General features: G+C 44.2%; 1 protein-coding gene across 1 annotated transcript in view; it reads left to right on the forward strand.

Moving 5' to 3' along the window:
• The window catches only part of LOC126191595 (uncharacterized), a 248,516-nt gene that overhangs the window by 156,643 nt on the left and 77,014 nt on the right, over positions 1 to 14,859 (forward strand). The window contains exons 5-6 of the mRNA XM_049932541.1: positions 1,284 to 1,429; positions 12,316 to 12,460. Of these exons, the coding sequence (XP_049788498.1) occupies positions 1,284 to 1,429; positions 12,316 to 12,460 (291 nt within the window). The remainder of the gene's footprint in view (positions 1 to 1,283; positions 1,430 to 12,315; positions 12,461 to 14,859) is intronic.

The following is a 14,859-nucleotide window of genomic DNA, read 5'->3' on the forward strand; positions in this document are numbered from 1 at the left end:
GGACCCATCAGTCGAAAGAGAACAACATGTTTGCAACTGAATGTCTGCTTTCCCCTGAATGTAGGCCACCCGTACTAACAAAACGCCCCAAAACGAACTCTAGCCTACTACTTACAGCTTTCAGATACAGATATTGAATTTTTATTTGGTGTAGTTGAAAATGTTATAATTCGAAAATCTATAACTGTAGTGACACTAAGCTAAGAAGTCTATTGTAGCACACAGTTCTGGAGTCATTTCAAAAATTTCTGGTTACTGTTGGCCTATGTTGAAACGAAAATTATTTTTACTATCCATCTGTCTGTGTTTATGGACGTATGCTGCCCCAACGCAAAAATCCAACCTCTGGTATCGTTAGGTTCAAAACACTCCCATCCACTTCTTTGAAGTGTTAATGAAATGAATGGAAGTACTGGTTCAGATCTCTTAAAGTCGCCAGTCTATCGGCTAGTTTCTTGCAGGTGTCCATCTTTTCCTATACTATACTAACGTTTCCATCTCTACATAAGTATTGAATAGAGCATCCTCTGTGACTTGTTTGACAGACAAACATTTCTGCCAAAGGAACGTCCCCAACTAGCATTATAGTGGAGACTGAAAATACCACATGAGTTGTAAGGTTTTTTTATTTTCCTGTGCTTAGACCACGATCAGTTCTGAGGTATTACATGCCCATCATCAGGTGTGGTAATTTTGTGTTGCGACCCCTATCACCACTATGAAGAACACAGGATGCGGTGTACCCTCCATGCTCTGTGCTCGCTGGTGGCACACCATGTCCTGTACTCTCCATAGCGGCGCTAGTGGTCGCAGCACAAAATTGCCACACATGTGATGACCATGTAATAGCCCGAAACCGGCTATGACCTAAGCACTGGAAAGTAAATATCCCTACAACTCAAGTGGTATTCTAAATCTCTATTTGTTTGACACAGTCTATTCCTCGTATTCCGTTACCATACTCTTCCTTCCGCAGCCACGTAAATTATTCTTCAGTGACACAGAGTATGTCCATTAAATTCTGATAAGGGTGTTCCATATTCATTCCTCACCTACGTTTTCAGTACTTCATTAAAGGCTGCGCATTAAGCCACCTAGCGTGCTCGGTATAGCTTATCGTGAACAGCACTACCTACTAATGCACATGAGCAGGTTGTAGTAAATGTTACATATGGCACGCAGTTGTGATGCCTCGGTAGCCACGATTACAGCGCCAGCTCAGCTGCAGAGTGGTCCAGTGAGTGTTCTGGTGGTGGTGACGCGTGCCTCGGTGTGTGTGGCAGTGCGTCCGCTGTGGGTGCGCGTGCTGGACCGGCCCGGGCAGCTGGTGGCGGGCCGCCGCTACGCGGTGCGCTGCGAGACGGCGGGGTCGCGGCCGCCGGCGGTGCTCACCTGGTACAAGGCGTCGCGCCCGCTGCGCAGGACCAAGGTACGTCTGCCACCTGCGTGCCGCTGCTCCGTAGGTGGCGCAGTCATCCTGTCCTGGAACTCGAAAGTCAGTAGCATGACACTAAAGGTCGGACCACTTTGACACTTTTTTCCTTGGAACCAGAGCCTTAGTGCTGTACCGTTCGATTTAAAAATTGTCCAGCCTAATTCACTTACACCATTGACTTTTATTAACAATAAACTTGGCACTTGATTGTAGAATTTACAATGTAATAGTACACACATCTAAAAGAGTTTTGCATCACCCGTGTTCCTAGCACTCCTGAAGACAGACGTTTACTGTCGATATTGTGTCACAGACACAGTCCCTTTGACTGTTCTGAGATGTCACTAAACCCGCCTAGCGATGTAAACAAACATGCATGAGGAGTGCCTATTGGACGGAGGAGGTCCGACAGCCGATCAGTTCCAGTCATTCCACCAGGAACGAGGTACACGGCTCATGTCGTCTGTAGTTCAACCATGCTTAGACGGTCAATACCGCGGTTCGATGGCGTCCGCATTGTTACTTTGTGCCAGTAAGGGCTCCTAACCAGGGAAGTGTCCATGCGTCTTTGAGTGGACCAAAACGATGTTGTTCGGACACGTTGGATATACAGAGAGTCAGGAACTGTCGATGACGTGTCTCGCTCAGGCCGCCCAAGGGCTACTACTGAGAGGAACCCTGACAGCAACGCCACCATGTTGAATAATGGTTTTTGTGCAGCCACAGGACGTCGTGTTACGACTCAAACTGTGCGCAATGCGCTACATGATGCGCTACTTCACTCCTGACGTCCATGGCGAGATCCATCTTTGCAACCACGACACCATGCAGAGCGGTACAGATGGGCCCAACAACATGCCGAATGGACCGCTCAGGATTGGCATCACGTTCTCTTCACCGATGAGTGTCACATATGCCTTCAACCAGACAATCATCATAGACGTGTTTGGAGGCAACCCGGTCAGGCTGAAAGCCTAAGACACACTGTCCAGCGAGTGCAGTAAGGTGGAGGTTCCCTGCTCTCTTGGGGTGGCATTATGTGGGGCTGACGTACACCGCTGGTGTTCATGGAAGACGCCGTAATGGGTGTACGATACGCGAATGCCATCCTCCGACGGATAGTGCAACCATATCGGCAGGATGTTGGCGAGGCATTCGTCTTCATGGACGACATTTCGCGCCCCCATGGTGCACATCTTGTGAATGACTTCCTTCAGGATAACGACATCGCTCGACTATAGAGGCCAGCATGTTCTCCACACATGAACGCTATCGAGCATGCCTGGGATAGACTGAAAAGGGCTGTTTATAGACGACGTGACCCACCAACCACTCTGAGGGATCTACACCGAATGGTCGTTGAGGCTCAAATGGTTCAAATGGCTCTGAGCGCTATGGGACTTAACTTCTGACGTCATCAGCCCCCTAGAATTTAGAACTACTTAAACCTAACTAACGGCTGGCCGTTGAGGATTGGGACAATCTGGACCAATAGTGCCTTGATCAACTTGTGATCAATATGCCACGACGAATACAGGCATGCATCCTTGTAAGAGGACGTGGTACTAGGTATTACTGGTATCGGTGTGTACAGCAGTCAAGACCACCACCTCTGAAGGTCTCGCTGTATGGTGGTACAACATGCAATTTGTGGTTCTCATGAGCAATAAAAAGGGCGCAAATGATGTTTATGTTGATCTCTACACCCATTTTATGTACAGGTTCCGGAACTCTCGGAACCGAGGCGATGCAAAACTTCTTTTGATGTGTTTATTTAAATGAAAGTTCCACCATTAGACTGTATATAGGTTTTCTATTCTACTGTAGAATCATAATTTCGGCCTTTACCCATTTTCATGTACCACAATGTTTGGCTTCATTAGACTTCTACAAACGAATTTGAGGTGTCGCGGAAGTGATCAGGAGTCGAAGCGTCCCTGCAATACATTTCTGCCAGTAGGCTGCAGCAAGCACAGCCCCAGTGACACAACGATAGCAAGGTCTACCTAGCCAGCCAGCCCACAGAAGTCCTTCCGGTATACCAGACACGAAGAACGGGTGACGCGCACTAACGTGGCAGGGGTCTCTTCTGCTGCGGAGTATTTTCTGCAACCGCCGTGTTACGGAAGGCCGATCGAATGCAAGTGTACCTCTAACATGGAAATATCTAGGACTTCGCTGGCTCCGATCTAGGAAGTTCCGTCACAGATTTATGCCATCTGCCATGGATCCAGCACCGCTTCCGACCGCACACCATTTTCGCCCTGTGTGGACAGCGCTAAGATCGGCGACGTGCTCACGGCAACTGTACGTGTCATTTATTACTGTCAAATTCGTTCGGCGAGATTGACGGACTCTGAAATTGTAGTGGTCTTGCCGGACCCTTAGGTTTCATTCTGATTCAGACTTCGCCTCCCAGTCGGAGCGTGGACTTAGGGTTTTAGAATATTCGGTCATTTGGAAAGACGGTATCGTATCATAGAGAATATCTCTGAATGTTACCGTGAACTTTCCGTTTGGTGTAGGCTTTTCTACCACATGATTGACATTTTTTGTATTTCCTCTGTGTTGATCTTCTTTACTGTTCAAAGGATACCATTTGTGCTAAGCTGAGGAAAATCATTTTGTTAATAGGTGGAGTCAGAACTTTATTATTATGTTTTCTTGTGGGAGAGTTCCGAGCCTAGAACACATTACAAGTTCCGGTTGATGTATATCAAACTTTGCTGTATAATGTAGGTGCCACAGCATAAAAAAGAGAACATATTCACAAAGTGCAGGGCAGAGATGATACACGGCTGTTTAACTTCTGACAAACAATTACTGAATATGTTCTCGCTTATATGCTGTGACACCTGCACTATAAATTGAAGAGCCAAAGAAATTGGTAGACCTGCCTAATATCTTGTAGGGCCCCCGCGAGCACGCAGAACTGCGGCAACACGACGTGGCATAGGCTCGACTAATGTATGAACTAATGCTGGCGGGAGTGGACACCATGAATCCTGCAGGGCTGTCCATAAATCAGTAAGAGTACGAGAGGGTGGAGATGTCTCCTAAACAGCATGTTGCAAGGCATCCCAGATATGCCCAATAATGTTCATGTCTGGGAAGTTTAAAATCAGAAGGGTCTCCCTGAAGTCACCCTTTAGCAACTCTGGGCGTATGGGGTGTCGCAGTGTCCTGCTGGAATTGCCCAAGTCCTTCGGAATGCACAATGGACGGGATGCTTACGTGTCACCTGTCAGAGTCGTATCTAGACGTGTCAGTGGTCCCATATCACTCCAGGTGTACACGTACCACGCCATTAGAGAGCCTCCATCGATTTAAACAGTCCCCTGCTGACATGCAGGGTCCATGGATTCATGAAGTTGCCTCCGTACCCGTACACGTTCATCCGCTCGATACAATCTGAAACGAGACTCGTCCGACCAGACAACATGTTTCCGGTCATCAACAGTCCAATATCGGTTTTCACGGGTCCAAGCGAGGCGTAAAGCTTTGTGTTGTTCAGTCATCAAGGGTACACTGGTAGGCCTTCGGCTCTAGAAGCCCATATCGATAATATTTTGTTGAATGGTTCGCACGCTAACATTTGTTGATGGCCCAGCATTGAAATCTGCAGCGATTTGCGGAAGGGTTGCACTTCTATCACGTTGAAGATTCTTTTCAATCGTCGTTGGTCCCCTTATCGCAGGATCTTTCACCAACCTCAGCGATGTACTAGATTTGATGTTTTACCGGATTCGTGATATATACAGGACATTCGTTAAATGATCGTCAGGGAAAATTCCCACTTCACTTGCCGACCGCAGCGCTGTATTCTGCCTGCTTACATATCTCTGTATTGGAATACAGAGCTTCTTTGGCGCTTCAATGTACGTTGAATCATGCCCAACATTGTGGTACTTGAAAATGGCCAAAGGCCGAAATGATTTCTGTACAGTAGTGTACAATCAAATGGCGGAACTTTCATTTAAAAATAACTAACTGCTCAGGATTTCCCAGGATTAACAGAACACCACGCTCACGTACGCAGTCAAAGCTTGTAAAACTATAGCATAATGAATATTCACGCATCTGCCAAACTCTAAAAATTTCTCCCTAAGAAAGTATTTCACTAAACGCACCGCAGAAGCCGTGGTGGGCTGCTGTCCGCTAACGTAATGGGGTACTCTGCACAATGCACGTGTTTGGTCGACACAGGTCAGTAATCCACACGAGGAACAGCACAAAAACAAAAAACAAAAACAAAAAAAACACGCGAATTCAGATAAACATGCGCCAATAACACAAGTAAATTTGAACAAACGATTTAAAAGTGAAGGGAAAATAAAGACGGAAGAACTTTGCTCTCATTTGAAACAGTAGCAGTCGTTTGAAATAATGACAGTGCCAGAAGTTGATACGTTTGCAGAATTATAACATTTAGTGTAAAAGATTGGTTTGATGAACGAAACAACTTTTAATTATAATTCTGAATGTTACTGAAATGGAAGAATTCAGTATGATGTACAAATTACAGATACGTAAAATCAGTACTGTGAGACTATCATTGGTTTTGTAAAAAGTATTTACAGTGTTATTTAGTGAAATAGTTTGCGAGATTTAAACTTCTTATAATTTTTTTTTTCAAAGTCAGTCTCCATTAGCTGGTGCTGTCAGTGCTTCATCGGCGTCCGCGTCATTCGTCTTTAATCCTTCAGCATCGGAAGCAGTAATTAACATAGTCCTACTTTTTGTCCTGATCGTAGCCGCCCGTTGTGGATGCAGAAGGATCACGCGACATTTGTAGAATTATCTCATTTAGCGCATCTGCATGCAGCGACGAACGTAAGACACGCTTCATTCAATTAACACGGGACGCATACCAAAGTCACAATGTTTGTTAGCCGTTTCTAGTCGCATTTTCAGATTTATAGCTTTCCCTTTGATCCCAGCTTGGCACCTTTCACAATAAAACCGTCCGCAATAAGAAAGTAGCTTAAATTACTTGCCAGTTGACTTAATAGTCCTGGGTTTGGATCAGACAGACCACTTAGTGGTCTGCACAGCGCTGTTTTCAAAATTCTTGTCGCGTATAGCCATCCCGAATAATAAGAAACGCGAAACCTAGGGTTATTAAGTCTTTGTCCGCGGTACACACCGAAATCACAAAATGTAACACCATCCAAAAAATTATTTGACGTCGACCACGGACATATTACACACAAGGAGTCATGACGCCCGCTAATGACCCTACTGTTCTCGCTCTATACTCTGTGTTCTGTCGACCTATACACTTGTTTCTATAACGTTCAACTCATCTCCCTCCGTGTCACACTTTTAAAATTCCGAGTATGTCCATTTACAGTTTCATAGAACATTGCAGCTTCATTTTTTTCTGTTCACAGAAAATGAATTTAGACAACTTCGTAACAAGCGAGAAAATATTCAACATCACAATAAATGAAAATACCACATACATTCATGTAAACTGCATTAAGTAAAATGAACGTAGATGTAGAAGGAAATAAATTTACAACACTGATCCTGAAGTAAAAGTTTCCAATGTATCATGAAAATGAATTAGAAAAAGGGAAAAGAAAATACAGGAAACGGGAAAAAAAGCTATATAATAGTGTAGTGTAATATTCACAACCGGCAGCAGGAATGTGATTGGAGCACATTTCAACCGCACGTATTCTGAAATACATACTGAATAAAAAACAAAAAATTACCCGCTTTGTTAACAATTACCTTGGGTCACTCTCTTAGGTGTTAATTACTCCCTTTGTCACAAAAATTTCACGACAGATGGTTTTATAAACGTAATATTACACTTACCAAGTAATGATCCTGGCTCCTATGGAAGGAATGCCGCGGGCTATCTATACGTAGTGACTAACGTTTCTCGAAGTCTTGCAAGCAAGTAGGGAAATTTTGAACTGCGGTGTTTGTAAGCTCATTGTCACAGCCTACTGGCTGTCTGTGACATCTTGATGAGGCTTACCTTACAGTCGTTCTTTCACTAGTGGAAACAAGGAAAAATCGCAAGGCGAGAGGTCAGGCGAACATGACAGATGTGAGACAACAATAACCGAATGACTGGCCAGATACTCGGTAACAGATAAAGCAGTATGAGGTCTTTTACTGTCATGCTGTAAGAACCAGTCCTGATAATGCTACAAATCAGGGCGGCGACGTCGAATGGCTTATCGCAAAGGTTTCAAGACTTCCGTGTACAGTGTTTGGTTCGTTGTTTGACCTGGAGGAACGTACTCTTGGTGAACTAAGCCTTTACTATCAAAGAATACAATCAACATTGTCTTTGTTCTCATAGGTTATCGTGTGTCCTTTTCGAGACATGTGATCCAGGACTCCGCCATTCAGCACTTCAATGCTTCATGTGAGGATCATACAATTTTCTCCAGCTTTCATCCCCAGCAATTATCTGTGACAGAAATGTAGACTCACGTCTCGCTCTATCAAATAGTTCAGCAGACATTCTTCATCTTTCCTCTTTCTGTTCGTCTTCTAGATTTTGAGGGCCGAATTTTGCATTAAGTTTCCGTTTGTATAAGTCTTCGCGTAAAACGTTATGACGCACATCGCGATTCAAATTAAGTTCATCTGATATCGCATGAACAGTCACATGACGGTCTTCTTATACGCTCCACATTCACATCGATATGTGCTGTAGACAGGCTTCCAACTCTGAGATCTTCTTGCACTGAATCACTGCCTTCATGAAACCTTTTGTGCCAATCTAAAAAACGACCTACTGAAAGTTCCTCACCTGCTTATGCTTGCTTAATCATTGTCCACGTTTCCCTAGCGGTTTTCTCGAGCTTAACGCAGAACTGCTCTTTGCTCACAATCAGCATCCATTGTGTCCCGTAACTAATGCTCAAGAAGCGCAGCCCTGTCACCAAGAGAGTTCCCGTGGAAACATGGCCCAGGTCATTTCAAGGACGCACGCATACAAAATGACATAAAGATAACACTTGCTCCTGTTTAGCATTGCAACTCAGAAATAAAAGGTCAGTCCTGGAACTTTTCTGAGAGTCGGAGTATTTCCTTGAAGCAGGTGGACAGCTACTTGACTGCGTCGTCGTATTTCATTATCACGCAGACTGTACTGGTGGTGAAGGCGCTGCTGCATAGCACTCCCTGGGCAGCGGTGGTGGTAACTGACCCACCTCTTAAATCGACAGTCTATCTCACCAACCCCTCCAGCACATATCAAACGGCCGCTCCTATAGCTTTTCACCAAAATGTTTCGCTGTAGGACTTTGGAACCCCACCCCTAACCCACACCCTGTACGAAGTTTTCTCTGGGTACATACCTAATCATGACCGATGGCCAGCCAACTTAAGCTGATCATCTGTCCAACTGAATTACCTGTTAGTACAAGAGTATGCAGATAATATCAATTTCAAGCATTACCTCTCACCACGGAAAACGCAGTGTACGACGACCTTCACTTAGCGACCGAGAGCAGCGGCGTTCGCGTAGAGTTGTTGATGACAGAGAAGCAACATTACGTGAAAATACCGCATAAATCAATGTGGCACGTTAGGCAATGCGACGAAATTTGGTGTTAATGCGCTATGTCAGCAGAGGACCGACGTGAGTGCCTTTACTAAGAGCACGACCTCACCTGCGGTGTCTCTCCTGGGCTCTTGATCATACCGGTTGGACCGACTGGAAAACCGTGAGCTGGTCAGATGAATCCCGATTTCAGTTGAAAGAGCTGATGGTAAGGTTCGGGTGTGACGCAGACCCCACGAATCCATGGACGAAAGTTCTCAGCACGACTCTGTACTAAGCTGGTGGTAGCTGCATAATGGTGTGGGCTGTGTTTATATGGAATGAACTGGGTCCTCTGGTCCAACTGAACCGATAACTAACCGTAAATTGTTACGTTCGGCAGTTTGGAGATCATTTGCCATTATTCATGGACTTCGTATCCCCAAACAACGACAGAATTGTTATGGATGACAATACGCCATGTCGCCGTGCCTCAATTGTTCATGATTGGTTTGAAGAACATTCTGGACAGTTCGAGTGAATGATTTCGCTACCCAGGTCGTCCAACCTGAATCCCATCGAATATTTTTTGGGACAAAATCGGGAGGTCCGTTCGTGCACAAAATCCCGCACGCATAACACTTTCACAATTACGGATGCCTATAGTGACAGCATGGTTCAGTGTTTCTGTGGGGGACTTCCAACTACTTGTTGAATCCATGCGACGTCGAGCTGCAGCACTGCGCAGCACAAATGGTGGTCTGACATGATATTTCCAGGCATCCCATGAATTTTGTCACTTCAGTGTAATATCATTCAGTTTTTATTGGTTTTTAGTCTATTGTTGCAAATAAGTATGAAAGCATTTAAAAATATATAAAACGGTAACACTGATGTCAGTGGTCGATGTAGGGATTATTACTGGACGTGCATAGTAGTTCGCGTTTGACCGTACTAGACGCCCATCGGAGGAGGCAGAGTCTCGAGGTGTAAATCTTGCCAGGTCCTTCGACAGTCTTCTACGCTCTGCTGTTATCCACCGATCTTACAGGCGACACAAATCATGGGTGACAGTCCACTCCGACAGGCCAGCGTAATAGCTCTGCGGAAGGTACTTGCGGCTTCATTGTCTGGCGAAATACTTCCTCCCCGTGTCTCCAGGCCACCTCTCAACAAAAACACTACTTTCCTTTTTTTTGTATCGCTGGATTCAGACGGGATAGAACTACGTATAGTTCATTAACAGGTAGATGACCACTGAATATGGCGATGGCTAATGTAGTTACATAAAATTGCTTGTGACAGTTGGAGTATCTCTTCAAAAAGATGTAGGTTAAACTGTCGAAAATTGTAAGGAAAAGAGTGATCTTACAGATCAGAATGTTTCTTTGGTACAGGAATCTGCTTCCAACATATCTACGCATTAGTGTGCTTCAGAACACGACTACACACCTGGAATGTCCTACAAGTATTATCTGACGTTCCCCAAGGAAGTGTTACTAGCCCTCTGCAGTTCCTGATCTATTCAATGTTTTAAGACACAATTTGAGCGACCATAATAGATTTTTGGCAGATTGAGTGGTAATTCACCGTCTCGTAAAGTCATCACACGATCAGAACCAATTACAAAACGACTGAGACAAAATATACGTTTGGTACAAAAAGTAGCTATTGACTCTAAATAGTGGAAAGTGTGAAGTCATCCACATTAGTACTAAAAGTAATCAGCTAAATTTCAGTTACACTATAAATCATACAAATCTAAAATCTCTGAGTTCAACGAAGTTCTTAGGGATTGAAGAGGTATTCTTGTGAAAGAGGTTTTTCAGGTTGAGTGCTGTAAATTTATTTCCTTCTACAACCATGTTTACGTTTACTCCATACGGTTGTCGTGATTGTAATTGCTATTTTCATTTCCTCTGATGCTGTTTTCTTCGTGCTTGTTAACGTGTTGCTTAAATTCAAGTTCAATGAACGGAATAATCTGATGTCGTTTGCACTCTCAAAGTGTTATGTGAAGGCAGATGTGTTAAGGGGTATAGAAACATATCGACAGGTCGACAGAGCAAAGCACCAACACAGATTATGGAGCGAGAACAACAAAGTGATCGCCGTCCCGTGTGAGTGCTATTGTGTATTGTGTCCGTGGCCGACGTGAAGCAACTGTTTGGACGGTGTTAAGTTTTGTGATATAGGTGCAATCGTATGAAAATCACTTGTGGCTAAGTCGGGGCTCTGCACTGGATTTTCCAATCATGCAGAATGAAATGTTTGCGTTAACTGCCATATTTGTCATTCCGTATGAGTTACAAATCTGAATCATTTGCGGCGTATGACCACTCGGAATTCCAGCAGAGTTGTACAGTGAAATGTAGCTGTAACAGCTTTTCGTGATGCTGAAATTTCGACAATAAGACACGCTTCGTGTTGGTGCTGCGTAGATTGTCCCACTTTATGCTCAGGAGTCTAATGGCGGAAGATTCAAACGCGTCGATACTTTATGAGAATTCAACAGCTTACGAATGATGTTTTACTCACTTGTGTGGAAAGAAGATAGAACACGTGCCACGTGATCGATTGTCACACGACGATCTTCTTGGATTATTTCTTCGAACTGCAATATGCCATCACTGGAGAAGTTCGCAAGCAGCTCCTGGTTTTTGATTCTTGCTATTCCTTGTTTGAATTCCTGTGCGAAACTGAGCGAACTTTTCATGAAGTGCAGTTGTCGTAAGCCACAGGTATCACGACGGACTTCCTCTGTGAACTGTGCCTTGACCTACAAAAATGGCAACAGATCAGCACTTGTCCAGTCTGGTGCACTTCAGTGAAACATCTGCAGTCCTACACTGAGAGCAGTTTACAAACACTAGCGTGCAGAGTATTACGCACTGGCTGTCTTCCACCCGATACGCGTGCGCTATTTGAAACGATATTTAGTGTTTTGGCGATTGTGATTTATTCATGTCACCTCTGTATATGCAGAGGACTTTTAATAAACGATTAAGAAAGTTGTCACGTTGGTTATATATTTTTTTTCTTTATGACAGTGACACAGATGAGTTATTATAATTTTAATTTTGCAATTGACTTCACAACGTTGTTGGTTCCTATAATAGTTTTATGTTAGCTGATGATGAATGTTTCGATCAAAACAGGTAGTGAATGAGATTTCCATTATTAACAGCGATAAACGAAACCGACTTCAACTACGCTGTAGGCATCTGAGGACCAGTCGGTCTGATAACTGTGGCAAATCTGAATTCAGGATATTGTAAGCTTTGCTGGCAAATGGCTGACGCTTACAGCGACGCCATGTGGACTGTCTGCGTACCGCTGTGTGTATCTGTGGACGTGCGTTGCGCAGGAGGAGACGGCGGAGAACACGACGGTGAGCGAGCTGACGCTGGTGGCCGCCACGGACGACGACGGCAAGGTGGTCACGTGCCGCGCAGAGAACCCCAACGTCACCGGCGCCTACCTCGAGACCAGCTTCACGCTCACCGTCGTCTGTAAGCCGCTCCGCTCTCTCTCCATCTCTCTCCTCATACTATTAAGTTACCCGCTCATCCTTAACGCTATGTGACTGTCCTTACTACACACACCAAAGTTCGTACTTTTTAACTCCTTTTTGGCCCTTGAAATGCTTGGCATAAGTTTGAGGAACGATCATACTATTAATTTTTGTTTTTGTTTTCTGATAATTTTTCACAGAATATATTTCCTTTCTATATATTCACGCGTCCGTGTTTCTGTACTTCATCTGTGGATTGTTGCATAAGCTCATAGCGTTTTACCAAAAGTTTAATTAGCACAACAGATAAACGTAACAGAGATCTTAGTCATATTAATACCGGGTGGCCAAAAAGTCAGTATAAATTTGAAAACTTAATAAACCACGGAATAATGTAGATAGAGAGGTAAAAATTGACTCACGTGCTTGGAATGACATGGGGTTTTATTAGAACCAAAAGAAAAAGTATTGCTAGACGCGTGAAAGATCTCTTGCGCGCGTCGTTTGGTGATGATCGTGTGCTCAGCCGCCACTTTCGCCATGCTTGGCCTCCCAGGCCCCCAGACCTCAGTCCGTGCGATTAATGGCTTCGGGGCTACCTGAAGTCGCAAGCGTATCGTGATCGACCGACATCTCTAGGGATGCTGAAAGACAACATCCGACGCCAATGCCTCACCATAACTCCGGACATGCTTTACAGTGCTGTTCACAACATTATTCCTCGATTACAGCTATTGTTGAGGAATGATGGTGGACATATTGAGAATTTCCTGTAAAGAACATCATCTTTGATTTGTCTTACTTTATTATGCTAATTATTTCTATTTTGATCAGATGAAGCGCCATCTGTCGGACATTTTTTGAACTTTTTTTTTTTTGGTTCTAATAAAACCCCATGTCATTCCAAGCATGTGTGTCAATTTGTACCTCTCTATCTACATTATTCCGTGATTTATTCAGTTTTCAAATTTATACTGACTCTTTATCCACCCAGTATATCATTCTTCATTGTTTACACTATTTACAACAGTCTGTCGACGCTGGGGTAACTTTTCCTTTCTGCAACTGTGGAACTCACGTGGTTTTGAGGTCAAGAACTCGTCGAGACACGTTCGGAGGGCAGTTTCGTCTGGAAAGGAAGTTCCTTGAAGGTTGTTCGATACAGAACGGGAAAGGTGAAAAATCTGGCGCAAGAACAGGTGAATAAGGTGTGTGTGGAATAACTTCCCAACGAAACTCCTTTATAGCATTTTTTCTCACAAGTAGAGGACGCCTACTCATCATCGCCAAATGCCTCCAAATTTATGGTACAGGTAGAGCGTGGTGAGAGAAGAAAGTGCTCTAAGTGGAAACTCCAGACGGCCAAGAGTTTAGGAAATAAAAGGAATTTTGATACGGATATATCACCATGTGCACCTTATCAACTGTCCCTGTGAGAGTGTGTTTAGAAAGCGGTGTTTGGCTCAGCGCGCTGGCACGGTAGCTCAGCTTGTTGGGTCACAGGGTTAGCTGCTCTCTGTAATAATAATAATAAAAAAACTGAGTGAATGGATCCACGATGAGTTTGAACAAGTGTCATGGGACGTCCGTCCCGAACGAATACAACGATCAATAACGAAGAAAACGAAATTAAAAGAAATAAATGTGGTAAGAGATCGGATTCGCATTGAAAGGGTCGCAGGTTCGGCTTCACCCAGCGACAAATATTCTTCTGCTCCTTGGCAATGCGTACACTACTGACATCACAGTTAACCGCAACATCATATAGGTTATTTTATTTATTTATATAAACACAAAAGGTATAGGCATAGGATCAAATGCGGAACTGCAAACATTAAAAAAGGGATTGTAGTTAACGCGTACAAGGGAACGTGTTGATATTGTGCACATAGAAATACAAAATAACCTATATGATATTGTGGTTAATTGTGACGTCAGTAGTGTACACATTGCCAAGGAGCATTAAACTATCAGCCGCCGAGCAGAGTCGAACCCGCTATCCTTTCGAGTCAATTTTCTTACCGCTGAGCGAAACACTGCTTCCTAAACACACTTTCACAGGGACAATTGATAAGGTGCACATGGTGATGGATCCAAATGAAAATTCCTTCTATTTCCTAAACTTTTGGCCATCTGAAGTTCTCACTTGGGGCACTTTCTTGTCTGACCACGCCCTACATGTACCATGAATCTGTACGAATTCGGCGATGACGAGTAGGCGTACTCTCCCTGTCAGTGTAGCAGAATGTGGCGGGCATTACCATGGAGTAGCATCGCTTTACGCTGCCTGGTCGTCGTTCTTCGATTGCGCCTGCAAGACGTCTCCGTTGTTGACAACAAATGTCAGCAGTGATGGTTAAACCTCGGGGAAGCAATTCGTAGCACACCACAGCGTCG

The sequence above is a fragment of the Schistocerca nitens genome, chromosome 1, assembly GCF_023898315.1.
Source record: "Schistocerca nitens isolate TAMUIC-IGC-003100 chromosome 1, iqSchNite1.1, whole genome shotgun sequence".
NCBI lineage: Eukaryota > Metazoa > Arthropoda > Insecta > Orthoptera > Acrididae > Schistocerca > Schistocerca nitens.